Below are 20,465 nucleotides of genomic sequence, written 5' to 3' on the forward strand. Positions count from 1 at the left end.
CATGATGCAAAGTAAACATTACAGTAACCTCCCACACATTACATGGGGTCAAGTATAAGAGCACTTTCCTTTATTACACAATTAACAACACGTTTTGACCAAATGCAGCAGATATTTGTGTTTGTCATCTCATTTAATTCACTATTGAACTATTGTGTTTAAACAGATTTCGAGACTGGTTTCCTGCAACAGTAAAAATGAAAATCTGGGTCAAGGATGTTGTGTGCTCTTTGCTGTTTGTAAACAGGATCACCATTAAACCACTCAACCTGCTTTATAAAGAGTTGGTGTGTGTTTGTGGGTGTGGGGGGGTGGGGTATAAAGTCATCACCATTTCGTCCCATTTTCTCTGAACGTCATTTTAAATGCATATTGAAGTCCTGTGGAATAACACTGTTTTATTGTTATGTTCCTGCACAAGTGATGAACCAGTTTTGAGTTTAGAGTAATGACTTTCATTTTACAACAATTAAAAACATCTGGTTAAACTCCACAAGTTTAGCAGGATGTAGTGCAAGTCACTTTAAAATTCTCCCACATTTGGGGCTAATGAATAACTATTTTTGATTTAATAGGATATTAGGAAGTAAAGGGATATAGAATACAATAACCTGAAGCACTTCAATGTCAAAGCTTTGAAGCCTGAATCTATCATTTAACAATATATAAATACAGTTTAAGATTATGCTTCCTCAAATCACAAAATACAATCTTACAAACGGTTTATATTTAATTAATTAGAGACAAAAAGGTGTATGCAGTTCTTTGACAAAGTGAAATGCTGCAGGAGCCAGTGATGACCCCCCCACACAGCACATCAAGCACAGCATGTTGAGCTGGGAGGTGGTTGTGGTCACACCGTCCATCCTCTGTATTCTCTACAGGCGGCTGTGAGCAGGAAGCAGAGCTCCACTGCCACAGTATCTCAGAAACACATTCACATCGAGTTTATTAAAAACAACAAACCGGACAACATCAAAAAAGACCAAAAAATGAAAGTTCATGGTACAACTTGAACTACCTGTCAAACTTGTCTAAGTAATAATTATACATTTTCAAGTTATGGGGTTAAAACTACAGCAAAAAACACAGAAACACATGGACAGTAAACAACGAAGACCAAATGGAAACTTAAGCATTGCTGTGGTGAGGGTTTCGAATGACTCATCTGAAGCTCTCAGTTAAATGCACATGTTTGACAGGTTACCCCCCCCCCCCTACTATGAACACCAATAAGTGTGCAAACAGTTACTTATTTCTATCAGATATATGGAGTAATATGAGCATTAATTAAGTTGAGTTTGCTAATCTTGCAAATGTAAATCAATGATTCACAGGTAACAAAAACTATTTTTTCCCTAAAAGCTTCACTATGAGGTTCAGTTTATTGGTAACATATTTTTTGTTTTAATGTCAAATGTTATTTTAGATTTAGTTTTTTTACAGTGCATTTCACGTATTAAGATTTAAACAATAGACACAAACAAACATATTATTCATAGATTTAATTTGCATAAGAGACAGAGTGAAAGTTTGAATCTTTCAAAAAGCCAGTTTGAGTAGAAGCACATTGACTTCTAAAAATGAAAAATGCTGAAAAATAAAACAAATACACAGTTACATTTCATTTCATTTCATTCAGCTGAAGCATTGATCCAAAGCAATTTACAATAAGTGCATCAACCATGAGGGAACGAACCCAGAACAACAAGAATCAAGAATGTAACATTTTCTTCAAGAAGCCAAACTAAAAGTGCCAGAGGGAGGTTTTTTGTTTATTTTTTTATTTTTTTTATTCAAGGTAAAGTCGGAAGAGATGTGTTTTTAGTTTGCTGTGGAAGATGGGTTGACTCTCTGCTGTCCTGATGTTGATGGGGAGCTCGTTCCACCATTGAGGAGCCAGGACAGCAAACAGTGGTGATTTAGTTCATTGTTAAAGTCGCAGTGAGGAAGCAACAAGCCGATTGGCAGATGCAGAGAGAAGTGGACGGGCTGGGGTTTGAGTTTTGACCGTGTCCTGGATGTAGACTGGACCCGATCCGTTTGCAGCACGGTACACAAGTACTAGTGATTTGAAACGGATGTGGGCAGCTACTGGTAACCAGTGAAGGGAGCATAGAAGATGAGAAGTGTGAGTGACAGTTCTGTCGGGTGTCACCAAAAGCATGCAAATGTGTTTTATACAAATATTTTTTATACGATCCAAATATTGTTATAAACATCAGATGTGACACTTTATGTGAATGACTGTTCTTTTGACAATGTTCAAGCCATGAATGATAATAGCTCTTTAAATCAGAAAGTCGACTGTTTGGATTGTTAATCTATTCCATAAGCTCTGACATCAGAGTAGACCGTTGTTTTGCCAGCCTTCCTCCTGCTGAAGGTTGCTGTAGAATAAACCAATGAGTCCACGTGTCTCTGGGGAAGCAAGTGGAAAAACACAAAATGTCTTGAAATTAACATATGAAAAGAAACCAATGCTTTACTAACCATCCTGACTGATATAGAAATTAGGGACGTGGTGCTAATATTATATAATATAAAATATATTTGTAAAAATGTTCCTTAATGCGTGTGTGTGTAAATTGGTAACAACTATAACAATCAAATACATAGAAGTTAAATAAATAAAAAAAAGTAGAACATATATTTTTCAAACCGTCCGTATAATCAACTTCACATTTGGCGTGTGTATTGTAAAATGCCCACAGTAGTGTTTTTGTGCAACTTGGACATGTGATATGCTCAATAATACAAAGATTTAATGGCAGTGAGCCTTCAGTATGTGGAACAAGTTGAACACGTCTTCTTTTCCGTCCTCAGATAAACGACAGCAGTGGTCGACAACGAGGTCAAACTGCAGGTCAAACTCGGCACCAGATCATTTTGATCCTTTGATCATTTGAACCATGTTGGACTGACACAGACAGACTGTCCAGCAACAAATGCAGATACCGATGTGTCAGTGACAGGATCATATATGAATCAATAAATAGGTTGGGCTCCATTATTAATGTTTCTGTCTTTTCATCATGTACCTTACCTGCTGACTTGGTGGATTACCACCGACTGCTGCAGCCTCTGTTTGTAAAGAAACTCCAGCTGTGTGATAAAAGATAAAATATGCTGCAGGTCAATTTACACAAAGGATTAATCAAAATTCTGTGTTTTTATCTTTTGCTAAATAATTTTAAATAAGTAAAATATAGGAATATTTGATCACCTTTGCAACAATCACAGGTTCTCTCCTGGATCAGGACGACAATAACAATCAGGCTTATAGCCAATGCAGCACTTAACAGACACAAAACTGTATTGGCCTTCTGTAGATTCCACATGTTGACCACTGAAACACAAGAATTAAATAACCAAAGTTAATTAGGATTTGAAATAATGTTTAAATTCAAAAGGAACAAATGTGACAAATTTGTGATACATGATAGTAATATATTCTATTGATTCTACATTCAACACAAGAATGTGATATTTAACAATAAAAAACAGTTACCTTCATTTTCCAGTTTTATTCCTCGTCCAAATAAAATCTCTCCACATGTGACCACAGCGCAGTAATAAGTCCCAAAATCAGAGGAACTAAAACTCTTACAGAAATTGAAGACACATCTGTGGGGTGAGTGAGCTTCAAGGCTCCCGTCGCATTCATCACCACTACTGCCATGAACATAAACTAAACTGGGATGAGATTCATCAGCTCTGAACCAGTACAGCCTGTTATATCTTGGACATGTTCGGTTGACAGAGTCGGACAGGACGGAACACTGCAGAGTCACAGAGTCTCCTGAACCGACCGGGTCAGATGGAGGGACTTGAATGACGGCAGTTATATCAGGTTCTGGTCCTGGGAAATACAAACATAAAAATAAACAAGCTCTAATGAAAAGAAAACAAGTTGAATACATTTACTCATACGATTGATGTAAATTGAGAAGATATTTGTTCTCTTTATAAAGTCAATATAGAAAAAAGATTAAATTGCTTGTAAGTTGTGTTTGGTGTTTGCAAAGTTATTGAATTTTCAAAAAGATGTGAAATGTTTGTGTTTTTTTATTTACCTTTAATTTTCAGAAATGTTCCACTCAATAGATTCACTTCAAGTGTTTTGTGTTCCATGCAGTAGTAACCTCCAGCATCACTCGGCTCTGCTTTGTTAATGTACAGAACAAAGCTTCCAGGCTCTTGTTTGACTGTAAAGTGAGGAGTCTCATGAACACCATCATCATCAAAGGAATGTGTTCCTCCCAAGAATTCAGGCAAGTTTCCAGAAACAAGCCGGATCCAAAAAAGTTTGGCTCCGAAATCCGTCTTCTGGCGGCGGCACGTAAACTTCAATTCATCTCCGACAGCAGCAGTCTTTGTCTCAAAGATCTGATTGAATGTGCTTCCTAAACATTTAATAAATTGAGCACAGATTATTGATAATGACAGACTAATAAATGTGCTGTGTTGACGCAAGAAGAGCAAATAAAACATCCTGTGTATTCCAAATAAAATGTAGAGATTGACTTACGCGTCGCTCCGAGCAGCAGCAGCAGTTGGAATAAGATCAGCATTTTAATGAATCCTCTTCAGACAGTCGTTGATTTAGATGCTTATGAACTGCAGGAAGATTTCCTTCATGTAATCATATCAAGTGGGAGGGAACAACGTGAGAGCAATGTGATTGGCCTCTCATTTTCACAGCAGAAATAATATCTGTTATCTTTCCATCTAAAACACATGAAGCAACCAACAGCAGCCTCGAGTTTCATGTTTGTAAAAATGGCACTAGAGTAACACAACATGATGCAAAGTAAACATTACAGTAACCTCCCACACATTACATGGGGTCAAGTATAAGAGAACTTCCCTTATAACACAATTAACAACACGTTATGACCGAATGCAGCAGATATTTGTGTTTGCCATCTCATTTAATTTACTATTGAACTATTGTGTTTAAACAGATTTCGAGACTGGTTTCCTGCAACAGTAAAAAGGAAAATCTGGGTCAAGGATGTTGTGTGCTCTTTGCTGTTTGTCAACAGGATCACCATAAAACTACTCAACCTGCTTTATTAAGAGCTGGTGTGTGTTTGTGGGTGTGGGGGGGTGGGGGGGGGGGTGTATGGCCCAAGGAAGACGTCAATGTACAGAGCGTTTGTGATTAAGAGACGTAACCAAGAATACTTACCCGCAGTCTTTCATTGTAATACAGGCTGGGCAACTAACAGAACATGTATCGAAACTGACATTTATACAATCTAACGAACTTAATATTGCTACTGTCAGTTAATTCTGTTCATACTTTTCAACTTCCTTATAAAGACTTTGATGCTTTTCTTTAAAGTCGTCACCATTTTGTCCCATTTTCTCTGAAGGTCATTTTAAATGCATATTGAAGTCCTGTGGAATAACACTGTTTTATTTTTATGTTCTTGCACAAGTGATGAACCAGTTTTGAGTTTAGAGTAATGACTTTCATTTTACAACAATTAAAAACATCTGGTTAAACTCCACAAGTTTAGCAGGATGTAGTGCAGGTCACTTTAAAATTCTCCCACATTTGGGGCTAATGAATAACTATTTTTGATTTAATAGGATATTAGGAAGTAAAGGGATATAGAATACAATAACCTGAAGCACTTCAATGTCAAAGCTTTGAAACCTGAATCAATCATTTAACAATATATAAATACAGTTTAAGATTATGCTTTCTCAAATCACAAAATACAATCTTACAAACCGTTTATATTTAATTAATTAGAGACAAAAATATGTATGCAGCTCTTTGACACAGTGAAATGCTGCACAAGCCAGTGATGACCCCCCCCACACACACACACACAGCACATCAAGCACATCATGTTGAGCTGGGAGGTGGTTGTGGTCACACCGTCCATCGTCTGTATTCTCTACAGGCGGCTGTGAGCAGGAAGCAGAGCTCCACTGCCACAGTATCTCAGAAACACATTCACATCGAGTTTACAAAACACAACAAACTTTACAACATCTAAAAAGACCAAAGAGTGGAGGTTCATGGTACAACTTGAACTACCTGTAAAACATGGCTAAGTAATAATTATATATTTTCAAGTTATGGGATTAAAACTACAGCAGATTACAATGCATGAGACACAAACAGACACAGAAACACCAAATGATTCATCTGAAGCTCTCAGTCAAATGCACATGGTTGACAGGCTACCCGCCCCCCTTACTTTCAACACCAATGTATTTGCAAAATGTGACTCATTTTTTAGCATTCATTTAATTGGTTTTACTGATCTTGCTAATGTAAATCAATTATTCACCTATGATAAGAACAATTTTGTCCCGTTAAAGTTGCACTATGTTCATAAACTTGTCAGTTTGCTGTTTGGAGCTGGTTGGGTAGGATAAAGTTAGTTTATTAGAGTTTGGGGCAAACAATTCACCTGTTGCACTGGGAAACTCAAAGTGTGCTAGGACAGCATTTACTGTACCTCCACTCAGGCTAATGCCATATATCACAATGTTTATTAGTGAAAGTGAAAATGAAAAATAGCTTTCTTCACTCACTTATCCAGATCTACAGCCGAATGTGCTGGGTTCTTCCTTGGGTCTTGCCCCTTCAAAAAATGAATTGGAAACCGGTTCAAGAGTTCGTGAACAAATTCCACAACCAGAGAAACAAACAAACTAACGTCTCCTTGGCTCAGGTAGTAACTCTAATGAGAGAAGTGAGGGTGAACCAAAACGTTAAAGTTGCAAAATGTAAAATTAAAATAATAAAATACTTTACACCCTCTGTGGGGCTGAGACTGTGCTTTTTATACATCTACTGATGAGATATATTGTTGATTGTTGAATATATTGTTTCTTTCTTGCTGTGTTAAAACATATTTAGATATTTGTGACAGTTATTCAGAAAGTCAGAGGAGTCAGCTTCAATGAAACGGGACCACCGATCCAAATGTCATGGATGATGACGAGCTCACCCTGTGTGGTGATTCAGTTGAACTGAGCCACACAGCAGACAGAGGGAGGGGACTGTTAGATATTAGATGTGCTCCGATTATATGTTGTAATGAGACACTTCTACTGTGACGACCATGTTGTAACTATCTGTGTCATATTGTATTTATCATATCTGACTTTATTTATGGATTTTATTTATTTATTTTAGAACTAATTATTTTGCAGTGTTTTTCTTCTCAGCCTTTATTGATATTATGTTTATCCTCTGAATACCCATTCAAACGGGTTTGTTAAATGCTACATGTTATTAATAAAGCAAACAACTAGCACAATATTTATGAAACAACATGTTCTGGTTTGTCAATGTTTCAATTGACATTGACACTAAAGTTGTTCTCAATACTACAAGTGCTGCTTTTGATGCATAATAATCTTGAGGGTTAGTGTTAAACCAATGATTTACTTACAAGGGTGGACTCAAGTGTATCAACTGGGAGATTTCATATAAAACAAAAGCCCTGCAGCTGATATTGTATATAAATGTATGTTGTCTCCTCCTTTAGTTTCAGTTTGTTCTTTGGCATCATGCTGCATCTGAAACACAAAGAGATGCACACAAACCCACATTCACTGAAACTTCATCATCATTGTGGCTTGATTTTCAGACTAAGGGGCATCACATTCTCTCTCTCTCTCTCTGTTTGATCTCAGGAAGCTGGGCTGCACTACGTTAAAACAAATCAATTTTTTTTACATTCCACTTCAGCAGGATGGAACCTCTTCCCTATCATGCCCGATTTTAAAGTTAATAACATGCTTTTAGGGCCACACTTGGTTAGAGCACACACATCACACTAACCTCTGGCTGCAGCTGCTTTTCTCTGATGTCTGATGGTAGTGATGATGATGCTTAAAGCTTGTTGCAGGACACAGCTTTCTCATACAAGTCCTCACCTCTTGCAGCACCATGTTTAGCTTGCAATGGAAATGAATTCCTCCACTTCACTGAGCACTGCAGTGATACCACAAACAAAAGTTCATAGTTGGCTGATATTAGCTATGTCTGTTGTTTCCTCTGAGGTTAAAGATGTATTTTTTGTCAATACGTCATATCACTAAGAGCCAGTGAGGTGGATTTTCAAGACAAAGCGACACCACACAGCGACAACAAGAGACTCCTTCAGACACTCTTCTTCTGAAAGAGGAGTCAGTTTCATCAGCTCCTTCGTGCTGCCTTCAAGTACAAAAAGAGAAACGTCCATTTCAAACTGTACGCATCACTGCTCACATACATCCATGAGAGAGAAACCCAGAGTGAAGAGCTTCTGGCCTCATTGAAATAATATTGTGGGATGTTGTAGACAAATTAAAGTCTAAACATTAATTTCACATTATATGAAAATGATTTTTAGTTTATTGATAAAATATTTTTAGTTTGAATGTCAAACGTTATTATAGATTCAGTTATTTTACAGTGCATTTAATCTATTACAATTTAAACAATAAACAGAAACAAACGTTTTATTCATAGATTTAATTTGCATATGTGAAAATGTATGAAAGTTTGAATCTTTCAAAAAGCCAGTTTGAGTAGAAGCACGATTGACCTTGAAAAATGCTTAGAAATTTTTATTGCACAGTTCTCTCTGGTGAAACCAAAAGCAGTTGCAAATGTGATTTTATACAAATATTATTTAACACGATCCATATATTGCTATTAACATCAGATGTGACATGTATGTGAATGACTTTTCTTTTGAAAATGTTCAAGCCATGAATGATAATAGCTATTTAATCAGAAAGTCGACTGTTTGGATTGTTAATCTATTCCATAAGCTCTGACATCAGAGTAGACCGTTGCTTCATCGGCAGGTTTTACATTTCCTCTCCCGCTGGTTTTGCCAGCCTTCCTCCTGCTGAAGGTTGGTGCAGAATAAACCAATGAGTCCTTGTGTATCTGGGGAAGAATGTGGAAAAAAACAAAATGTTCAAATTAAAATATGACAAGAAACCAATGCTTTACTAACCATCCTGACCGATATGGATTTTAGGGGGCTGATGCTAATGTTATATGAAATAAAATATATTTTCAAAGATTTTCCATAAAGTGTGTGTGTAAATTGGTTACAACGATAACAAACAAATACAAAAAAGTTAAATAAATAAAAAAATTTAGAAAATATGTTTTGCAAACCGTCCATCTAATCAACTTTACATTTGGTGTGTGTATTGTAAAATACCCACAGAGTGTTTTTTTGTAAGTTTTTGTGCAACTTGGACATATGATATGTTCAATAATAAAAAGATTTAGTGGCAGTGAGCCTTCAGTATGTGGAACAAGTTGAACACGTCTTCTTCTACGTCCTCAGATAAACGACAGCAGTGGTCGACAACGAGGTCAAACTGCAGGTCAAACTCGGCACCAGATCATTTTGATCATTTGATAATTTCAACCATGTCGGACTGACACAGACAGACTGTCCAGCAACAAATGCAGATAACGATGTGTCGGGGACAGCATCATATATGAATCAATAAATAGGTTGGGCTCCATTATTAATTGTTTCTGTCTTTTCATCATGTACCTTACCTGCTGACTTGGCGGATTACCACCGACTGCTGCAGCCTCTGTTTGTAAAGAAACTCCAGCTGTGTGATAAAAGATAAAAGATGCTCCAGGTCAATTTACACAAAGGAGTAATGTAAATTCTGTGTATTTACTTTTTGCTAAATACTTTGATCAGGTAAAATATCAGAATATTTGATCACCTTTGCAACAATCACACGTTTTCTTCTTGAACAGGACAACAACAATCAGACTTATTGCCAATGCAGCACTTAACAGACACAGAACTGTATTGGTCTTCTGTACATTCCACATGTTGACCACTGAAACACAATAATAAAATAATTAAAGTTAATTAGGATTTGAAATTAAGTTTAAATTCAAAAGAAAAAATATGACGTATTGTGATAAATGATAGTAATTTATTCTATTGATTCTAAATTCAACACAAGAATGTGATATTTAACAATAAAAAACAGTTACCTTCATTTTCCAGTTTTATTCCTCGTCCAAATAAAATCTCTCCACATGTGACCACAGCGCAGTAATAAGTCCCAAAATCAGAGGAACTAAAACTCTTACAGGAATTGAAGGCACATCTGTGGGGTGAGTGAGCTTCAAGGCTCCTTTTGCATTCATCACCACTACTGCCATGAACATAAACTAAACTTGGATGAGATTCATTAGCTCTGAACCAGTACAGCTTGTCATATGTTGGACATGTGTGGTTGTCAGAGTCGGACAGGACGGAACACTGCAGAGTCACAGAGTCTCCTGAACCGACCGGGTCAGATGGAGGGACTTGAATGACGGCAGTTATGTCAGGTTCTGGTCCTGAGAAATACAAAAACATAAATGAACGTTAAATACATTTACCTATATGTATCTTAGTAAATTGAGATGATATTAATTCTCTTTATAAAGACAATATAGAGACAAGATTACATTTCTTATGAGTTGTGTTTGCAAAGCTATTGTATTTTTAAAATATGTGAATGTTTATGTTTTTATTTACCTTTAATTTTCAGAAATGTTCCAATCAATAATTTCATGTGAAGGTAATTTTGTTCCATGCAGTAGTAAACTCCATCATCACTCGGCTCTGCTTTGTTAATGTACAGAACAAAGCTTCCAGGCTCTTGTTTGACTGTAAAGTGAGGAGTCTCATTAACACCAGGGTAATTATGGGTATATGTTCCTCCCAAGAATTCAGGCAAGTTTCCAGAAACAAGCCGGATCCAAAATAACTTGGCTACGAAAATCGACTCCTGGCGGCGGCACGTCAACTTCACTTCATCTCCGACATCAGCAGTCTTTGTCTCAAAGATCTGATCAAATGCGCTTCCTAAAAATAAAAATAAATTGAGCAACGATTTATTAATAAATGTGCTGTGTTGACCCAAGAACAACAATTAAAACATCCCGTGTGTTCCAAATAAAATGTAGAGATTGACTTACGCGTCGCTCCGAGCAGCAGCAGCAGTTGGAATAAGATCAGCATTTTAATGAATCCTCTTCAGACAGTCGTTGATTTAGATGCTTATGAACTGCAGGAAGATTTCCTTCATGTAATCATATAAAGTGGGAGGGAACAACGTGAGAGCAATATGATTGGCCTCTCATTTTCACAGCGGAAATAATATCTGATATCTTTCCATCTTAAACACATGAAACAAGCAACAGCAACCTCAAGTTTCATGTTTCTAAAAATGACACTAGAGTAACACAACATGATGCAAAGTAAACATTATAATAACCTCCCACACATTACATGGGGTTAAGTATGAGAGAACTTCCCTTATAACACAATAAACAACACACTGTAACCAATTCGTGACTGGTTTCCACAAACAGTAAAAAAGTCAACCTTCTTGTGTATTCTTTGCTGTTTGTCAACAGCATCACCATAAAACTACTCAATCAACTTTATTGAGAGTTGTTGTTGTTGTTGGTGGTGGTGGTGGGGGGGGGGTATGGCCCAAAGAAGACGTCAATGTACAGAGCGGTTGTGATTAAGGCATGTAACCAAGAATATTCCCCACAGTCTTACATTGTAATACAGGCTGGGCAACTAACAGAACATGTATCAAATCTGACATTTATAACCTCTAACAAACTTAATCTTGCTCCTGTCGGTTAATTCAGTTCATACTTTTCAACTTCCTTAGAAAGACTTTGATGCTTTGCTTTAAAGTCGTCACCATTTTGGCCCATTTTCTCTGAAGGTCATTTTAAATGCATATTGAAGTCCTGTGGAATAACACTGTTCTATTGTTATGTTTCTGCACAAGTGATGAACCAGTTTTGAGTTTAGAGTAATAACATTCATTTTCCAACAATTAGAAACATCTGGTTCAACTCCACAGGTTTAGCAGGATGTAGTGCAGGTTACTTTGAATAACTGTTGGAATAATGTTTTTGATTTAATAGGATATTAAGACGTGAAGGGATATAGAATACAGTAACCTGAAGCATTTCAATGCCAAAGCTTTGAAGCCTGAATCAATTCTGACAGCATTGAACAATATATAACTACAGTGTAAGATTCTGCTTCCTCAAATATAAAAAAAAAGTAACATAACGGATTATATTTAATTAATTAAAGACAAAAAGGTGTATGCAGTTCTTTGACACAGTGAAATGCTGCACGAGCCAGTGATGACCCCCCCACACAGCACATCAAGCTCAGCATGTTGAGCTGGGAGGTGGCTGTGGTCACACCGTCCATCCTCTGTATTCTCTACAGGCGGCTGTGAGCAGGAAGCAGAGCTCCACTGCCACAGTATCTCAGAAACACATTCACATCGAGTTTACAAAACACAACAAACTGGACAACATCAAAAAAGACCAAAAAGTGGAGGTTCATGATACAACTGGAACCACCTGTACAACATGTCTAAGTAATAATTATACATTTTCAATATATGGGGCACATAAACCCATATTCACGGAAACTTCAGCATCAATGTAGCTGGGTTTTCAAACTAAGGTGCATCACATCCTCTCTCTCTCTCTGTTTGATCTCAGGAAGGTGGGCTGCACTACGTTTATACAAATCTCTCTTATTTATATTTTAAATATTCCACCTCAGCAGGTTGGATCCTCTTTCCTATCAAGCCCCATTTTAAAGTTTATAACATGCTTTTAGTGCAATACTTGATTACAGTGCACACATCACACAAACCTCTGGCTGCAACTGCTTCTCTCTGGTGTCTGATGGTAGTGATGATGATGCTCAAAGCTTGTTGCAGGACACAGCTTTCTCATAAAAGTCCTCAACTCTTGCAGCCCCATGTTTGGCTTTTAAAGAAAATGAATTCCTCCCCTGTACTGAGACCTGCAGTGATCCCACAGACAAAAGTTCATAGTTGGCTGATATTTGCTATGTCTGTTGTTTCCTCCGAGGCAAACATGTATTTTTGGTCAATATGTCATATCAGTAAGAGCCAATGAGGTGGATTTTCAAGACAAAGCGACACCACACAGCGATAACAAGAGACTCCTTCAGACACTCTTCTTCTGAATGAGGAGTCAGTTTCATCAGGCTCCTTCATGCTGCCTTCAAGTACAAAAAGACAAACATTCAACTCAAACTGTAACTGTCACTGCTCACATACGTCCATGAGAGGGCAACCCAGAGAGATGAGGTTCTGGCCTCATTGAAATCATATTGTGGGATGTTGTAGACACACTCAAGTCTAAACATTAATTTCACATCATATGAAAATGATTTTTAGTTTATTGATAAAATATTTTTAGTTTGAAGGTCAAACGTTATTATAGATTCAGTTATTTTACATAGCATTAAATCTATTCAGATTTAAACAATAAACACAAACAAACGTTTTATTCATAGATTTAATTTGCATATGTGAAAATGTATGAAAGTTTGAATCTTTCAAAAAGCCAGTTTGAGTAGACGCACGATTGACCTTGAAAAATGCTTAGAAATTTAAATTGAACAGTTCCGTCTGGTGTCACCAAAAGCAGTTGCAAATGTGATTTTATACAAATATTATTTAATACGATCAAATATTGACATAACATCGGATGTAACATTCATGTGAATGAGTGTTCTCAAGACAAGTTTCAAGCCATGAATGATAATAGCTATTTAATCAGAAAGTCGACTGTTTGGATTGTTAATCTATCACATAAGCTCTGACATCAGAGTAGACCGTTTCTTCATCTGCAGGTTTTACATTTCCTCTCCCGATTGTTTTGCCAGCCTTCCTCCTGGTGAAGGTCGGTGCAGAATAAACCAATGAGTCCTCGTGTCTCTGAAGAAGAATGTGGAAAAAAACAAAATGTCTTGAAATTGACATATGAAAAGAAACCAATGCTTAACTAACCATCCTGACCGATATGGATTTTAGGGGGCTGGTGCTAATTTTATATAATATTAAAGATTTCGTTAAAGATTTTCCTTGTGGTTACTGTGTGCGTAAATTGGAAATAATGATAACAAACAAATGCATAGAAGTTTGGCATGTGTTTTTTAAAATGGCCACAGAACTGTTTTTGTGTACGTTTTTTGCAACTTGAAAATGTGAAATGCTCAATATTAATGGCAGTGAGCCTTCAGTATGTGGAACAAGTTGAACACGTCTTCTTCTACGTCCTCAGATAAACGGCAGCAGTGGTCGACAACGAGGTCAAACTGCAGGTCAAACTCTGCACCAGATCATTTTCATCCTTTGATCATTTGAACCATGTCGGACTGACACAGAGAGACTGTCCAGCAACAAATGCAAATACCAATGTGTCTGTGACAGGATCATATATGAATCAATAAATAGGTTGGGCTTCATTATTAATGTTTCTGTCTTTTCATCATGTACCTTACCTGCTGACTTGGTGGATTACCACCGACTGCTGCAGCCTCTGTTTGTAAAGAAACTCCAGCTGTATGATAAAAGATAAAAGATAAAACATGCTGCAGGTCAATTTACACAAAGGAGAAAGTGTATTTCTTTTTTGCTAAATACTTTTGATCAAGTAAAATATGAGAATATTTGATCACCTTTGCAACAATCACACGTTTTCTTCTTGAACAGGACAACAACAACAATCACACTTATCGTCAATGCAGCACTTAACAGATACAGAACTGTATTGGTCTTCTGTAGATTCCACATGTTGACCACTGAAACACAAGAATTAAATAACCAAAGTTAAATAGGATTTGAAATAATGTTAAAATTCAAAATTAACAAATGTGACAAATTTGTGATACATGATGTTAATTTATTCTATTGATTCTAATTTAAATACACGAATGTGATATTTTTACAATAAAAAACAGTAACCTTTATTTTCCAGTTTTATTCCTTGTCCAAATAAAATCTCTCCACATGTGACCACAGCGCAGTAATAAGTCCCAAAATCAGAGGAACTAAAACTCTTACAGAAATTGAAGACACATCTGTGGGGTGATCGAGATTCAAGGCTCCTGTTGCATTCATCACCACTACTGCCATGAACATAAACTAAACTGGGATGAGATTCATCAGCTCTGAACCAGTACAGCTTGTCATATCTTGGACATGTTCGGTTGACAGAGTCGGACAGGACGGAACACTGCAGAGTCACAGAGTCTCCTGAACCGACCGGGTAAGATGGAGGGACTTGAATGACGGCAGTTATATCAGGTTCTGGTCCTGGGAAATACAAACATAAAAATAAACAAGCTCTATTGAAAAGAAAACAAGTTTAATTCATTAACTTATATGCATTGATGTAAATTGAAAAGATATTTGTTCTCTTTATAAAGACAACATGTACACAAGATTAAATTGCTTATAAATTCTGGTTGGTGTTTGCAAAGTAATTGTATTTTTAAAAGATGTGAAATGTTTGTGTTTTTTTGTTTACCTTTAATTTTCAGAAATGTTCCAATCAACAATTTCATGTGAAGGTATTTTTGTTCTATGCAGTAGTAAACTCCAGCATCACTCGGCTTTGCTTTGTTAATGTACAGAACAAAGCTTCCAGGCTCTTGTTTGACTGTAAAGTGAGGAGTCTTTTTAACACCAGTGTGATCATAGTAATATGTTCCTCCCAAGAATTCAGGCAAGTTTCCAGAAACAAGCCGGATCCAAAATAATGTGGCTGTGAAATCCTTCTTCTGGCGGCTGCACATCAACTTAACTTCTTCTCCGACATCAGCAGTCTTCGTCTCAATGATCTGACCGAATGCACTTCCTAAAAATGTAATTAAATTGAGCAACGATTATTGATAATGACAGACTAATAAATGTGCTGTGCTGAATTGACCCAGGAACAACGATTAAAAGATCCTGTGTGTTCCAGACAAAATGTAGAGATTGACTTACGCGTCGCTCCGAGCAGCAGCAGCAGTTGGAATAAGATCAGCATTTTAATGAATCCTCTTCAGACAGTCGTTGATTTAGATGCTTATGAACTGCAGGAAGATTTCCTTCATGTAATCATATAAAGTGGGAGGGAACAACGTGAGAGCAATGTGATTGGCCTCTCATTTTCACAGCGGAAATAATATCTGATATCTTTTCATCTAAAACACATGAAACAACCAAGAGCAACCTCAAGTTTCATGTTTCTAAAAATAACAGTAGAGTAACACAACATGATGCAACGTAAACATTATAATAACCTCCCACATATTACCTTTGGTCAAGTATGAGAGAACTTCCCTAAACATAATAAACAACACACTGTGACCAATTAGAGACAGGTTTCCATAAACAGTAAAAAAGTCGACCTTGTTGTGTTTTCTCTGCTGTTTTTCAACAGGATCACCATAAAACTACTCAATCAACTTTATTGAGAGTTGTTGGTGGTGATGGTGGTGGGGGGGAATATGTCCCAAAGAAGACGTCAATGTACAGAGCGGTTGTGATTAAGGGACGTAACCAAGAACATTTCCCCACAGTCTAACATTGTAATATAGGCTGGGCAATTAACAGAACATGTATCGAAACTGACATTTATAACCTCTAACAAACTTAATCTTGCTCCTGTCGGTTAATTCTGTTCATACTTTTCAACTTCCTTATAAAGACTTTGATGCTTTGCTTTAAAGTCGTCACCATTTCGTCCCATTGTCTCTGAAGGTCATTTTAAATGCATATTGAAGTCCTGTGGAATAACACTGTTTTATTGTTATGTTTCTGGACAAGTGATGAACCAGTTTTGAGTTTAGATTAATAACTTTCATTTTACAACAATTACAAACATCTGGTTAAACTCCACAGGTTTAGCAGGATGTAGTGCAGGTAACTTTGAATAACTGTGGGAATAATGTTTTTGATTTAATAGGATATTAAGAAGTAAAGGGATATAGAATACAATAACCTGAAGCATTTAAATGCCAAAGCTTTGAAGTCTAAATCAATTCTAACAGCACATAACAATATTTAACTACAGTGTAAGATTCTGCTTCCTCAAATCAATAAAAATACTATTTAAAAAAACGTTTAATATGAAATAAATTAAAGACAAAATGGTGTATGCAGCTCTTTGACACAGTGAAATGATGGACGAGCCAGTGATGACCCCCCCCCCCCACACAGCACATCAAGCACAGCATGTTGAGCTGGGAGGTGGTTGTGGTCACACCGTCCATCCTCTGTATTCTCTACAGGCGGCTGTGAGCAGGAAGCAGAGCTCCACTGCCACAGTATCTCAGAAACACATTCACATCGAGTTTACAAAACACAACAAACTGTACAACATCAAAAAAGACCAAAAAATGAAAGTTCATGGTACAACTTGAACTACCTGTAAAACATGTCTAAGTAATAATCATATATTTTCAATATATGGGGCTAAAACTACAGCAGAATACATAGAAACACATGTGCACAGTCACCACCAAAGACCAAATGGAAACTTAAGCATTGCTGTGGTGAGGGTTTCAAATAAAGGTGTGAATACGAACAGTCTTTTCTCACGCTCAGTTTCAAGAAGCTTAGCTCGTTCTGCTTTTATATCTATTATTAAAACGTCCAGTGGAAAACCCATATTTTATTGGTATGATTTTTAATATCAAATCAACTCAGAGGAATAGTTGATAATCACACACTTGCCAAATTTATGCCTTTTTTGCTCTATTCAAAATATGTAAAAAAAATTACAAGGCGGTCGTTACATACAACTAAATGTTTTTATAAATCCATGGCGCCTCAGCCTGCCTGTTCCAGGATCAGATGAGATGCACTAATGAAGTTGTGGCTGAAATTATTAGAAAATGAAATATTTGAAATTGAAAAATGTTTTTCAAATTTTTCAAGCTCAATTTCAAAGCTTTATCAATAACCTGTAACTCTGAATGTCAATTATCATTAAAATGCACAGATGATGATAGGATCTCCACAATGAGGGGAAACAAATGAAAATACACATATATTTGAACACACACACACACACACACACACAAACACTTTCAGCTTGTTCAACTAAAATCCGCCTGCTGAAGTTGTGTTGTCGCTCTTCCCTCACTAGATATCAGTTTGAAGCCCCTAGCTGTGGTGAGTCAACAGCCTCAGTAGCTGGTCTCAGGGCAGACAGACGGCCCAGCCTTCTCTCAGTGTAGCTGCAGCCTGTGGTTTTACTTGTTGTCGTGGCAGACGTGAACCTGAATAAAGACCGATGGAGGAGTTTCTGTGTTTGAGTGTCTGTCCTCTGGTATTTTATGAAAAGCTGCACATGTTTTAAATGCACATGTACATAACATGTACATTTAATCCGAAATACAAAAAAATTCTAATTTTGTATTAATTGTTTGCCATACAGCTGTCTACAGTTGTGGAAAAATACAAAGCACATCTGTCAAAAACCACTGAAACTCCTCCCCCTTCTATGTTTGTGTGGGTGTGACCATCTGCATTAGACAAAGTCGTGCGGTGAAACAAAATTTGAAAAAACAGATCAGTCTCAAACAGGTGAGAAAGCCTGGTAAGACTAATTAGCTCTGAGTGAAAATGACATGTAAAATAAACTATTATCTGAGAAAAATAACTGAAGATGAAGATCAAATACACAACGCTCTCTCTCATATGATTATCTGTGAGCTCTCCATATCTCTTGATTCTCTTAGTCAGGTTTCCTCTCAGCTTTGCTCTCAAACCTCTGTTCCTCCAACCCACAGACCGCCACGCTACACTCATGCTAACACAATTATGAAAAATCTTCATAGTGTTTATGTGGCGTTGCAAACATCATGCAATGTATTCAGGCCTCCTCAGGTTATCTATAACAGCAGAGAGGAAAACGCAGCTTTCAGCCACTAACTAGTTTCATATTTACATGTTGCAACTTATAAGGTAGCGAAGTAGCAACAGATATTTAAAAAAACACGGATGTTCAGTTCAAACAAAGTGAGTGGGTTCATCTGGGTTGCATGATAATTATAGATTGCTCTATATCATAAATACAATTCATATAAAAACAATATATAGCCTACTGAGACTTCATCAGCATTTACTGTATTATTAATAAGTGCTTATGCTAACAAATTGTTAAATTTAAATATTTCAGGGGAAAAAAACAATGAAACAATCTGACCCTCTATGTAAACTCATTTGAAGTGGATAGATTTAATTTATTTATTAATAATCTTTGGGATATAAAGTTCAAGGATGCAAACACATGTATGTTGAAAAAAGAGAGAGCTATCCCAAGTAGAAAAAAACAGCATATTACCCTTCTCCGGAAATGGCCTGTGATTTTATGCTTAAATATTTATTATTTCATGTACACAGATCAGTAAGAGATAGAGATGTTAAGTTGTAAATTATGTTTCTTATTTTTTTCTGAATTATACTGTTGGGAAGTAGTTAACTACGTGGTTCTCTGTCAGAAACGAGTGGGTGAATAATGTCTGTTCCATTGTATGGGCCCGAAAAATGAAAGTCTCTCTCTGCGTGAGGAAACCTCTCTGCGTGAGAGAGAGAGAGAGAGAGAGAGAGTGACTTGTGAAGACCATCATCATTTCCCTATGCGAGGCCCTAAGTGTACTTGCTCACACACACTTCCAAGAGAGATGATAATTGCTATTACACAAACACGAATATGCTCTCTTGCATGCACAATCATAATCTTTCTTTGATTTTGATATTTATTATGACAAGAGTGTATGACAGTATATGTAAGAGTCTATAACAGTGCTTCTGACAGAGTATTCTGGTCTGTGTGAGAACAAGTGATAAGTATCTCTCATACACAGCTGTTGAAACACAATACCATGTGGCGCTGACTAACACTCTGGCGCCACCTGGTGGTAGGCTTCTCCTTTTGCTGGGATCAGACTACAAGATATTTGTCTGTTAAATGGTCATTGGTTATACTAGCCTGAAACCTGTAGATCAAAGGGCCACTCCACTGCCTGTAAAAATAAGTCTGAATCCCGCCTCCTCCCACTTAATGGATGGGACATTTAACAGAGTAAAGTATTTGACGATGTAAAACAAAGTGAAAAGTCGTGATTTACAGATGAGGCTGACATATCCTGACGGGATCCTGAACACATGTTGTTCATTTTTACGTACATTTCTAAAATTTTAGGCCTAGATTTGTCTCCTAAATGAACTTTTAACGATAAACATTCACTTCCTGACAGGGTGCAGGTGGTAAACGCCTGCATGATAAGTTTACCGTTGCTCAGTGAATGAATGGCAGGTCAGCAAATCTCTGGAGCGAAAGTCAGACACTCATTTTTTTTACAGCGTCCATTAAAGGCTACGTGACCTATAAACACATTTTCTAAATAATCTGCCATGATCGAGTGCCGTAGAGGAAGAAGGGTTGCTCAGACGGTGTGTCTCACGATTCATTTTAATCAGAGTAGGACTCGGTTAATATTAACTAGTTATCAGCTCATAAACGCTGAACAGTCCGGCTTTGTTACTATCAAGGTAAATGTCTCACCACCACACCCTCTGTTTGTCTGCCTTAACAG

The 20,465-nt window shown here is 37.0% G+C and overlaps 3 protein-coding genes across 3 annotated transcripts; all 3 read right to left on the reverse strand.

The window, feature by feature from the left end:
- Positions 1–1,506: 1,506 nt before the first annotated feature.
- LOC133958653 (uncharacterized) lies at positions 1,507–4,610 on the reverse strand. Its single transcript, XM_062393558.1, has 6 exons — positions 4,532–4,610; positions 4,077–4,406; positions 3,512–3,862; positions 3,227–3,349; positions 3,047–3,105; positions 1,507–2,421 (listed from the first exon to the last, which is right to left on the reverse strand). The coding sequence occupies exons 1-6, from the start codon at positions 4,572–4,574 to the stop codon at positions 2,320–2,322; spliced, it is 1,008 nt and encodes a 335-aa protein (XP_062249542.1). The 5' UTR covers positions 4,575–4,610; the 3' UTR covers positions 1,507–2,319.
- Positions 4,611–8,556: 3,946 nt separating this feature from the next.
- LOC133958652 (signal-regulatory protein beta-2-like) lies at positions 8,557–11,056 on the reverse strand. The gene is made up of 6 exons (XM_062393557.1): positions 10,985–11,056; positions 10,542–10,871; positions 10,010–10,360; positions 9,730–9,849; positions 9,551–9,609; positions 8,557–8,917 (listed from the first exon to the last, which is right to left on the reverse strand). The coding sequence occupies exons 1-6, from the start codon at positions 11,025–11,027 to the stop codon at positions 8,780–8,782; spliced, it is 1,041 nt and encodes a 346-aa protein (XP_062249541.1). The 5' UTR covers positions 11,028–11,056; the 3' UTR covers positions 8,557–8,779.
- Positions 11,057–13,394: 2,338 nt separating this feature from the next.
- LOC133958654 (uncharacterized) lies at positions 13,395–15,964 on the reverse strand. Its single transcript, XM_062393559.1, has 6 exons — positions 15,862–15,964; positions 15,401–15,730; positions 14,836–15,186; positions 14,550–14,672; positions 14,373–14,431; positions 13,395–13,806 (listed from the first exon to the last, which is right to left on the reverse strand). Exons 1-6 carry the CDS (start codon positions 15,902–15,904, stop codon positions 13,669–13,671), a joined length of 1,044 nt encoding a protein of 347 aa, XP_062249543.1. The 5' UTR covers positions 15,905–15,964; the 3' UTR covers positions 13,395–13,668.
- Between the last annotated feature and the right edge of the window lie 4,501 nt (positions 15,965–20,465).

The sequence above is a fragment of the Platichthys flesus genome, chromosome 8, assembly GCF_949316205.1.
Source record: "Platichthys flesus chromosome 8, fPlaFle2.1, whole genome shotgun sequence".
NCBI classification, from domain to species: domain Eukaryota; kingdom Metazoa; phylum Chordata; class Actinopteri; order Pleuronectiformes; family Pleuronectidae; genus Platichthys; species Platichthys flesus.

What these genes read in the sequence shown, in the direction of transcription:
- LOC133958653 (XM_062393558.1), bottom strand. Translation starts at nt 4,574, where the DNA reads ATGCTGATCTTATTCCAACTGCTGCTGCTGCTCGGAGCGACGC. An exon ending in AACATTTCTGAAAATTAAAG is followed by an intron (nt 3,863 to 4,076) that starts GTAAATAAAAAA and finishes TGTATTTCCCAG; the next exon opens with GACCAGAACCTGATATAACT. An exon ending in GTAATCCACCAAGTCAGCAG is followed by an intron (nt 2,422 to 3,046) that starts GTAAGGTACATG and finishes TTGCTTCCCCAG; the next exon opens with AGACACGTGGACTCATTGGT.
- LOC133958654 (XM_062393559.1), bottom strand. Translation starts at nt 15,904, where the DNA reads ATGCTGATCTTATTCCAACTGCTGCTGCTGCTCGGAGCGACGC. An exon ending in GCTGCTGCTCGGAGCGACGC is followed by an intron (nt 15,731 to 15,861) that starts GTAAGTCAATCT and finishes TTACATTTTTAG; the next exon opens with GAAGTGCATTCGGTCAGATC. An exon ending in AACATTTCTGAAAATTAAAG is followed by an intron (nt 15,187 to 15,400) that starts GTAAACAAAAAA and finishes TGTATTTCCCAG; the next exon opens with GACCAGAACCTGATATAACT.
- LOC133958652 (XM_062393557.1), bottom strand. Translation starts at nt 11,027, where the DNA reads ATGCTGATCTTATTCCAACTGCTGCTGCTGCTCGGAGCGACGC. An exon ending in AATAAAACTGGAAAATGAAG is followed by an intron (nt 9,850 to 10,009) that starts GTAACTGTTTTT and finishes ATTGTGTTTCAG; the next exon opens with TGGTCAACATGTGGAATGTA. An exon ending in AACGTGTGATTGTTGCAAAG is followed by an intron (nt 9,610 to 9,729) that starts GTGATCAAATAT and finishes TTTATCACACAG; the next exon opens with CTGGAGTTTCTTTACAAACA.